General features: G+C 47.5%; 1 protein-coding gene across 5 annotated transcripts in view; it reads right to left on the bottom strand.

Moving 5' to 3' along the window:
* Positions 1-10,621, bottom strand: part of lmbrd2b (LMBR1 domain containing 2b) — a 52,883-nt gene that overhangs the window by 40,612 nt on the left and 1,650 nt on the right. For all 5 annotated transcript variants that reach the window (XR_007261789.1, XR_007261790.1, XM_048595266.1 and 2 more), the window contains exons 3-7: positions 8,734-8,837; positions 8,384-8,497; positions 7,257-7,424; positions 3,958-4,168; positions 3,455-3,529 (exon numbers count right to left, since the gene is read on the bottom strand). Coding sequence is in view for 3 of the 5 variants with exons in the window: in XM_048595266.1 (XP_048451223.1) it covers positions 3,455-3,529; positions 3,958-4,168; positions 7,257-7,424; positions 8,384-8,497; positions 8,734-8,837 (672 nt within the window). In the remaining 2 variants the exon portion in view is untranslated. The remainder of the gene's footprint in view (positions 1-3,454; positions 3,530-3,957; positions 4,169-7,256; positions 7,425-8,383; positions 8,498-8,733; positions 8,838-10,621) is intronic.

The raw sequence follows: 10,621 nt of genomic DNA, 5'->3' as shown, positions 1-10,621 counted from the left end.
AGGGGGAGGGGGAGGGTAAGCAGCCCCAAGTCGTGGTCCACATAGGCAGGAAAAGGGATGGGGATGTAAGGCAGAAATTCAAGGAGCTAGGGTGGAAGCTTAGAGCTAGAACAAACAGAGTTGTTATCTCTGGTTTGTTACCCATGCCACGTGCTAGCGAGGCGAGGAATAGGGAGAGAGAGCAGTTGAACACGTGGCTACAGGGATGGAGGGCGGGATTCAGATACCTGGATAATTGGGGCTCATTCTGGGATAGGTGGGACCTCTACAAACGGGATGGTCTACACCTGAACCAGAGGGGTACCAATATCCTGGGGGGGAAATTTGCTAATGCTCTTCGGGAGGGTTTAAACTAATTCAGCAGGGGGATGGGAACCTGAATTGTAGCTCCAGTGTACAGGAGGTTGAGAGTAGTGAGATCATGAACAAGATTTCAAGGTCGCAGGAGTGTACCGGCAGGCAGGAAGGTGGTTTGAAGTGTGTCTACTTCAATGCCAGGAGCATCCGGAATAAGGTGGGTGAACTTGCAGCATGGGTTGGTACCTGGGACTTCGATGTTGTGGCCATTTTGGAGACATGGATAGAGCAGGGACAGGAATGGTTGTTGCAGGTTCCAGGGTTTAGATGTTTCAGTAAGATCAGGGAAGGTGGTAAAAGAGGGGGAGGTGTGGCATTGTTAGTCAAGGACAGTATTACGGTGGCAGAAAGGACGTTTGATGACAACTCGTCTACTGAGGTAGTATGGGCTGAGGTTAGAACCAGGAAAGGAGAGGTCACCCTGTTGGGAGTTTTCTATAGGCCTCCGAAAAGTTCCAGAGATGTAGAGGAAAAGATTGCAAAGATGATTCTGGATAGGAGCGAAAGTAACAGGGTAGTTGTTATGGGGGACTTTAACTTTCCACTATAATTCAAGTACTTTAGATGGGTCAGTTTTTGTCCAATGTGTGCAGGAGGGTTTCCTGACACAGTATGTAGATAGACCAACAAGAGGCGAGGCCACATTGGATTTGGTACTGGGTAATGAACCAGGCCAGGTGTTAGCGGTTACGTTTACTTTAGCAATGAAAGGGATAGGTATATACTGCAGGGCAAGAGTTATAGCTGGGGGAAAGGCAATTATGAGGCAATTAGGCAAGATTTAGGATGCATAGGATGGAGAAGGAAACTGCAGGGGCTGGGCACAATTGAAATGTGGAGCTTGTTCAAGGAACAGCTACTGCGTGTCCTTGAGAAGTATGTACCTGTCAGGCAGGGAGGAAGTGGTTGAGCGAGGGAACCGTGGTTTACTAAAGAAGTTGAATCTCTTGTCAAGAGGAAGAAGGAGGCTTATGTAGAGATGATGCGTGAAGGCTCAGTTAGGGCGCTTGAGAGTTACAAGTTAGCCAGGAAGGACCTAAAGAGAGAGCTAAGAAGAGCCAGGAGGGGACATGAGAAGTCTTTAGCAGGTAGGATCAAGGAAAACCCTAAAGCTTTCTATCGGTATGTCAAGAATAAAAGAATGACTACAGTAAGATTGGGGCCAGTCAAGGACAGTAGTGGGAAGTTGTGCGTGGAGTCCGAAGAGATAGGAGAGGCGCTAAATGAATATTTTTCGTCAGTATTCACACAGGAAAAAGACAATGTTGTCGAGGAGAATACTGAGATACAGGCTATTAGACTAGACAGGATTGAAGTTCATATGGAGGAGGTGTTAGCAATTCTGGAAGGTGTGAAAATAGATAAGTCCCCTGGGTCGGATGGGATTTATCCTAGGATTCTCTGGGAAGCTAGGGAGGAGATTGCAGAGCCTTTGGCTATGATCTTTATGTCGTCATTGTCTACAGGAATAGTGCCAGAAGACTGGAGACTAGCAAATGTAGTCCCCATGTTCAAGAAGGGGAGTAGAGACAACCCTGGTAATTATAGACCAGTGAGCCTTACTTCGGTTGTGGGTAAAGTGTTGGAAAGGATTATAAGAGATAAGATTTAGAATCATCTAGAAAGGAATAATTTGATTAGGGATAGTCAACATGCTTTTATGAAGGGTAGGTCATGCCTCACAAACCTTATTGAGTTCTTCGAGAAGGTGACCAAACAGGTGGATGAGGGTAAAGCGGTTGATGTGGTGTATATGGATTTCAGTAAAGCATTTGATAAGGTTCCCCATGGTAGGCTATTGCAGAAAATACGGAGGCATGGGATTGAGGGTGATTTAGCAGTTTGGATCAGAAATTGGCTAACTGTAAGACGACAGAGGGTGGTGGTTGATGGGAAATGCTCATCCTGGAGTTCAGTTACTAGTGGTGTACCTCAAGGATCTGTTTTGGGGCCACTGCTGTTTGTCATTTTTATAAATGACCTGGATGAGGGCGTAGAAGGATGGGTTAGTAAATTTGCGGATGACACCAAAGTCGGTGGAGTTGTGGACAGTGCGGAAGGATGTTGCAGGTTACAGAGGGACGTAGATAAGCTGCAGAGCTGGGCTGAGAGGTGGCAAATGGAGTTTAATGCGGAAAAGTGTGAGGTGTGAGGTGATTCACTTTGGAAGGAGTAACAGGAATGCAGAATACTGGGCTAATGGTTAGATTCTTGGTAGTGTGGATGAGCAGAAAGATCTTGGTGTCCATGTGCATAGATCACTGAAAGTTGCCACCCAGGTTGATAGGGTTGTTAAGAAGGCGTACGGTGTGTTAGGTTTTATTGGTAGAGGGATTGAGTTTCGGAGCCATGAGGTCATGTTGCAGCTGTACAAAACTCTGGTGCGGCCGCACTTGGAGTATTGCGTACAGTTCTGGTCACCGCATTATAGGAAGGATGTGGAAGCATTGGAAAGGGTGCAGAGGAGATTTACCAGGATGTTGCCTGGTATGGAGGGAAGGTCTTATGAGGAAAGGCTGAGGGTCTTGAGGCTGTTTTCGTTAGAGAGAAGAAGGTTAAGAGGTGACTTGATAGAAACATACAAGATGATCAGGGGATTAGATAGGGTGGACAGTGAGAGCCTTTTTCCTCGGATGGTGATGGCTAGCACGAGGGGACATAGCTTTAAATTGAGGGGTGATAGATATAGGACAGTTGTCAGAGGTAGGTTCTTTACTCAGAGTAGTAAGGGCGTGGAATGCCCTGCCTGCAACAGTAGTAGACTCGCCAACTTTAAGGGCATTTAAATGGTCATTGGATAAACATATGGATGATAATGGAATAGTTTAGGTTAGATGGGCTTCAGATTGGTTTCACAGGTCGGCGCAACATCGAGGGCTGAAGGGCCTGTACTGCGCTGTAATGTTCTATGTTCTATGGCCTCTGCTTTCCCTAACCACTCACTCTACCTCACCGTCTCCCCAAGTCTCTCCCTTCCTTCCCCCTCCCCTTCCCCAAGCCTCCTTCACCAATCCCTTGTCTCCATTTATTCTCTGATTTACGCCCAGCTACTGAGCAGACTCACTACCTCTCCCTTCACCCCCATCACTTTCTTTACCTTTCGGAGGATGGTGTCAATGTACTTTCTGAAGGGATGGTTATATTTCACTGTCTCGTTCAGCTTCCTGACCTCCTGGAAAAACATTCACATCATGAAGGAACAAAAGATTTTGTTAACAAGTAGCGAAATGCTATAGCGCCTAGTCAGAGGCATGAATCAAGTCAGTTCAACATTTATTTCTTCACATACCCCTCCCCATCCTCCTCCATTTCACCAGCAATGGTGAAGTCAGACTCAGTGATTGGACGTGGTTAGAAATAGCTGGGCTATTTGAAAAAGGGATGAGACAGCACAGACACGATGGACGCAGCAGCCTCTTTCAGTGCTGTAAATATCTAGGATAATGATCACACTCCCCTTCCCCACAAATCCCACCCCTCCCCACACACCCCAGCCCGATCCCCCTCCCCCTGCATCCCTGTCACACTCTCCCACCGCACTCCCCTCCCTCCACGCTGCCACCTCCATGCCCCACCCCTTTGCCCCTCCCTGTCACTAACCTCCATCACATCCTCGAGCGTCTCCTCAGCATCTGCTTTCTCTGTCATCAGCTTCGCCACTTTGAACTGGGTTTTGGTGAGGAGGTGACCTCGTCGGGCAGCATTCCAATAGGAGCGTGGGATCTCTACCAGGCCATATCCCAGCAACAGCACCAGCAGAAACAGCCCCCACGTGTTGGCAGCAGTGATGCCAATAGTTTGTAGCTTGTACCTGCGGGGGTGGAGGGTGCAGGGGTGGGGGAAGACATCGGGAGATTCAAAAGCTTCCATTTCTGCCACCACCAGATACACAACGTCATAACTCATGGAGTTTTACAGCACAGAATCAACTGTGGCCAAGGGGGCGGCACAGTGGCTCGGTGGTTAGCACTTCTGCCTCACATGCCAGGGACCTGGGTTCAATTCCAGCCTTGGACAACTGACTACGTGGAGGATGCACATTCTCCCCCTGTCTGCGTGGGTTTCCTCTGGGTGCTCCAGTTTCCTCCCACAGTCCAAAGATGTGCAGGCTCGGTGGATTAGCTGTGTGATATGCGGGGATGGGGGTGGTGGATGAGTCTGAGTGGGATGCTCTTTGGAGGGTCGGTGTGGACTCAATGGGCCAAATGGCCTGCTTCTGCACTGTACGGATTCTATGAACTCATCTGCACTGACCCAGACATCTGACCTAGTCCCATTTGGCCCATATCCCCCTAAACCCTTCCTATTCACGTACCCATCCAGATGTCTTTTCAATGTTGTAATTGTACCAGCCTCCACCACTTCCTCTGGCAGCTCATTCCATACACACACGAACCTCTGCCTGAAAAAGTTGCCCCCCCTACTTTTCAAATCTTTCCCCTCTCACCTTAAACCTATGCCCTCTAGTTCTGAGCCCTCCTATACTGGGAAAAGACCTTGGCTATTCACTCTATCCATGCCCCTCATGACTTTATTAACTCTAGAAGGTCACCCTTCAGTCTCGGATGCTGCAGCGAAAATAGCCCCAGCCTATTCAGCTTCTCTCTATTACTCAAATCCTCCAGTCCCAGCAACATCCTTGTAAATCTCTTCTGCACTCTCTCAAGTTTCACAACATCTTTCCCATAGCAGGGGGGCCAGAACTGAACAGTGTTCTAAAAGTGGCCTCACCAATATCCTGTACATCCACAACACAACCTCCCAACTCCCACACTCAATGCACTGACCAATGAAGGCAAGCATGCCAAATGCCTTCTCACCACCCTATCTACCTGCGACTCCATTTTCAAGGAATATATTCCCCTCCTTTCCCTTGTCAGCCTTCAGCAGGGACTGTTCCCTCTTGGACATCTGGTCCACTCCTCCTCCACTTAACAGCTCCCCACAGCACCTTCCCCTGCAACTGCAGAAGGTGTGACACCTGTCTGTTTACTTCCTCCATCCTCACTAAGGGCCCAAACACACCTTCCAAGCGATGCAGCACTTTATCTGCACTCCACTCAATCTAGTCGACAGCATTTACAGCTCACAATGTGGTCTCCTCTACATCGGGGAGATAAAACTCAGACTGGGCGACTGCTTTGTGGAACACTTATTGCCCCGTCCGCAAAAACGACCCTGAGCTTCCAGCTGCCTGCCACTTCAACACACCATTGTGTTCCCTGGCCAACATCGCTATCTCAGGCTCGCTGCAGTGCTCCAGCGAAGCTCAGTGCAAGCTGGAAGAACAGCATCTCATTTTTCACTTGTGTCCTAAAGGATGTAGGGTGTCCAATATTGTGTTAAATCATTTTAGAGCCTCAGCACATTCTCCCACGTCCTTACCCCAACCCCTCACACCAGGCCTTGCTATCATATGGGCTGCTACCACACGCAACCCATTGTCAGCCTCTAATGGTCCCAATCAGCAGCTGTTCATTCTCCCAGGCTGATCTTTACCCAAGCAAAAGTCATACAACACCAGGTTATAGTCTAACAGGTTTATCTGAAATTACGAGTTTATGGAGCATGGCTCCTTCATCAGGTGACATGACTTGACAAAGGAGCAGTGCTCCAAAAGCTTACAGAATACTGAATGGACTGGACAAAGTGGATGTTGGGAAGATGCTTCCATTGGTAGGAGAGACTAGGACCCGAGGGCACAACCTTAGAGTAAAGGGAAGGCCTTTTAGACTGGAGATAAGGAGAAACTTCTTCAGCCAGAGGGTGGTGAATCTATGGAATTCACTGCCACAGAGGGCTGTGGAAGCCAGGTCATTGAGTACATTAAAGACTGAGATAGATAGGTTCTTGATTATCAAGAGGATCAAGGGTTAGGGGGAGAAAGCAGGAGAATGGGGTTGAGGAACTTATCAGACATGATCAAATGGCGGAGCAGACTCAATGGGCCGAATGGCCTAATTTCTGCTCCTATGGCTTATGGTCTTATACATTTAAAGGAGCTTGTGCTGTCTACTTTGATATTACTTGCAAGCTTACTGTCAAAGTTTATTTTCTTTTTCTCTATTATTTTACTGGTCACATTGTCAGATTTAAAGCTTCCCAATCCTCTAGTTTACACTAATCTTGATCACATTTTATGTTCTTCTTACAGTTCAATACTATCCTTTCAGTGGGTTGATCGCCTTCCTAGAATCCTTGTCTCTCTGCTGGGTATATCTGGAAGTCATGATCGATATTCATTGATGCCTACTATTGCTCCTCAACCCCTATCCCAGCCACATTACAGTTTCAAACCTCCCCCTCCACCCAGCCGCGTTAGTTTCATAACCCTCCTCCAGCATTACAGTTTAAAACTTCCACCCCAAACCCACCCCGACCAGCCACGTTCCAGTTTCAAACTCCGCCCCCCGCAGCCATGCTAGTTTCAAACTCCACCACACTATGGTATCTAAAACCCACTGAGGCCTTTCACCAAATGCATTGTCATCTTCAACATTCTTGACTCCTGGAAATATATCGCCGTTCCTTCACTGTCACTGGGTCAAAACTTTGGAATTCCCTCCCTAAGGGCATTGTGGGTCAACATGCAGCACGTGGACTGCAGCGGTTCAAGAAGGCAGCTCTCCACCACCTTCTCGAGGGGCAACTAGGGACGGGCAATAAGTGCTGGCCCAGCCAGTGACACCCATTTTCATAAATAAATTTAAGAAACCCCTCTCCATCCTCCATTTACCCAACGTGTAACATCTGGTCAGGCCCAGAATTTAACACTGCTCCCCTGCCAACTTAACACTCCCTCCCCTCCGACTCACCCCTCTGAGGCACTCCCTCCCTGCCACATGCATAAACCCTAGTTCCACGCCTGCATCCCTACCCTGAGGTGAAGGGTAGCTCACCAGTCAAGCCTCAGCCCAGGATGGACAGCCACATAGATGAGGAGAGCTCCAAAAATCAGCAGGTAAGTGCCGTAGTAGATGGCATTTTCAAACAGCGCAGTCTTAATCTTTCCCGTAATGGAGAAGTCACCTGAACGAGCATAGGACTGCATAAAAGGCAGCAAGATCCTGTAACAGAACCAAATGGTCAAACAACTAATGAAAATACTATGCAGGAGAATGCTAGCTTGATGGATGCTTACAAATATTTCAGAGCATGTGGATGTCTCTGACTAGGCCAACATCTGCTTCCTATACCTGACTGGTCTGGAGAGGGTTGTGGTGAGCTGCCGACTTCACTTGTAACAGCACACAGGGTGCAGACGAGGATGAGTCAAAGGATACGAACTAGTGAATGATGTGTGTCCTAGTTCGTTAAATGGCTGATGCCAGCAATAAACAGCGGCTTTACATTTAAACTTGTGCTCCAGAACTTGCTGTTCTCCTAGCTAAGCTCTTCCAGGACAAAGCAGCCCGTTTGATTGGCACCACACCCACAAATATCCACTCCCTCCACCACCGATGCTCAGTAGCAATGTGTACTACTACAGGATGCACTGCAGAAATTCACCAAGGATCCTCAGACAGCAGGTTCCAAATCCATGACCACTTCCATCTAGAAGGAACAAGAGCAGCAGATACACGGGTACACCACCCCCTGCAAATTCTCCTCCAAGCCACTGACTATTCTAACTTGGAAATATATCATCACTGTTAATGGGTCAAAATTCTGGAATTCCCTCCCAACAGCATTGTGGGTCAACCTACTGCACGTGTCAGTGTGGATATTTCTTGCAATTACTTGTCCGCTTGGATCAGGCAGGACTTCAACTGGGGCACCTCGTCCGGGGCAGCGTCAGTATATCAAAAGTTAAGGTGCTGACTGGGGTTAATTGATTAAATGACTGTGTACATAATAATAGGCCAAACGTAGTGCTGGGAATGATGAGAGTTTTGTGACAGTTCAGTCAATAAACTGTCATGAGGAGCTCTAATTCACCAACAGTCTGACCACACCATCTTCTCCAGAGCAACTAAAGGATGGGAAATAAATGCTGAACCCAACGCAGGCTTCCGGTGTCATTTACCAGGTCAAAAACTGTGATGTCCAGTAGACAACTCTCCAGAATACAGGCAGAATTCCATCCGGGATGTAACTCCAAGGCTTGAAACATTGCTGCAGCACTGGGATATCCGGCACACTGGGGAGAAGAGAATGAGAACCTCAGAGTGTGAAGGTCAGTAATGACAGCATGAGCTGGAGAGGCAGGCAGTGCACAGGATAGAAGAGTGGTCGGCACCTCAGTCAGGGGTCCATGTTGGGGGCCGAGAGAAGTAGCGAGGGGGTGTCTGTGGCTGGGAAGGGAGGGAACAGGTCAGTGGTGGAGGAGGGGAGGGGTGAATTAGTTTTGAATGGACTGGCTATGGGTTGTCTTACTTGTGGGAGGAGTTAGTCCTGTTGGCTGTGAACACCTTACTGGAGTTTGGGGCACTGCTGGGTGATATCTTGGAGCTATCGACTTCACACTGTCTGTAAATGGTCTGAAACAGAAAGCATCAGTTAAACTCCACTCAATCAAAATATTCCCAAAACAGACAGGAAAGAAAAATAGGTCAAGTAAACCATTCAGCCTATTAAGTCTGCTGGCCATTCCAGATGATGATCATTGAGTTATAGAGATCTACGTACGGAAAAAGATCATTCCACCCATTAAGTCCACTCCAATCAAAATCCTAATTATTCTGATCCCATTTTCCAGTTCTTGGCCCATAGCCTTGAATGCCTTGGCATCACATCTAAATACTTCTTAAATACTGCGAGTTTCTACCTCTTCCACCTTCACAGACGGAGTTCCAGATCCCCACCACCCTCTAGATGAAACCGTTTTATCTCATCCCCTTTAAACCTCCTACCACTTATTTTGAAAGTAGACAGGGTGGTGGTAGCTGGTTGTTTTTCCAGTGTGGAGGCCTGTGACCAGTGGTGTGCCACGAATATCAGTGCTGGGTCCACTGCTTTTCATCATTTATATAAATGATTGAGATGCAAATATAGGAGGCATGGTTAATAAGTTTGCAACTGACACCAAAATAAGTGGAATAGTGGACAGTGAAGAAGATTATCTCAGAGTACGACAGCACCTTGATCAGATGGGCCAATCGGCCAAAGACTGGCAGTTCAAGTTTTAGTTAGATAAACATAACGTGATGAATTTTGTAAAGGCAAACCAGGGCACGACTTATTCAGTTAATGGTAGGGCCCTAGGACTGTTGCTGAACAAAGAGACCTAGGGGTGCAGATACATAGTTCCTTGAAAGTGGAGTCACAGATAGACAGAATGGTGAAGGAGGCTGAGGAAAGGTCACTGGACCAGAAATGTTAACGCTAACTTTTTCTTCACAGATGCTCCCAGACCTGCTGAACTTTTCCAGCAACTTCTGTTGGTGTTGTTGTTGGTGAAGGAGACATTTGGGACACTTGCCTTCATTGGTCACACCATTGAGTATAGGAGTTGGGATGTCAATGTCGCACGATACAGGACATTAGTGAAGCCACGTTCAGAATACTGTGTACAATTCTGGTTGTCCTTCTGAAGGAAGGGTGTTGTTGAACTTGAAAGGGTACAGAAGATTTACAAGTCTGTTGCTGGGACTGGAGGGTTCGAGTTATAGGGAGAGGCTGAATAGGCTGGGGCTTTTTTCTCTGGAGCATTGGAGGCTGAGGGGTGATATTGTAGAGGTTTGTAAATCATGAGGGGCATGAATAGAGCGAATAGCCAAGGTCTTTTTCCCAGGGAAGAGGGTGGTTCAAAACTAGGAGGCATAGGTTTAAGGTGAGAGGAGAAAGATTTAAAAAGGGCCTGAGGGATAGCTTTTTCACGCAGAGGGTGGTGCGTGTATGGAATGAGCTGCCAGAGAAAGTGGTGGAGGCTGGTACAATTACAACATTTAAAAGGCATTAGAGGGACATGGGCCAAATGCTGACAAATGGGACTCCGTCAGACTGGGATGTCTGGTCGGCACAGACGAATTGTACCAAAAGGGTCTGTTTATGTGCTGTATGACTCTGACTCCATAAATCAATGCCCCCAGTCATTCACATCAACCAGAGGGAAGGTTTCTTCCTTTCTACCTTATCTTATGTTCCTCAAGATTATATATATCTCAATCTGAACTCGCCAGTCTCCTCTGCTCCAAGGAAAACAACTCCAGTCTGTCCAAGATGACACAGTGTGGAGCTGGAGGAACACAACAGACCAGACAGCATCAGAGGAGTTAGGAAAGTTGACATTTCGGTCAGGACCCTTCTTTCAGAAAGATGCTGC

This window comes from Rhincodon typus, chromosome 3 (assembly GCF_021869965.1).
Source record: "Rhincodon typus isolate 14 chromosome 3, sRhiTyp1.1, whole genome shotgun sequence".
Lineage (NCBI taxonomy): Eukaryota > Metazoa > Chordata > Chondrichthyes > Orectolobiformes > Rhincodontidae > Rhincodon > Rhincodon typus.
The sequence above is the reverse complement of the archived record's forward strand: the minus strand, read 5'-3'. Positions and strand labels throughout refer to the sequence as shown.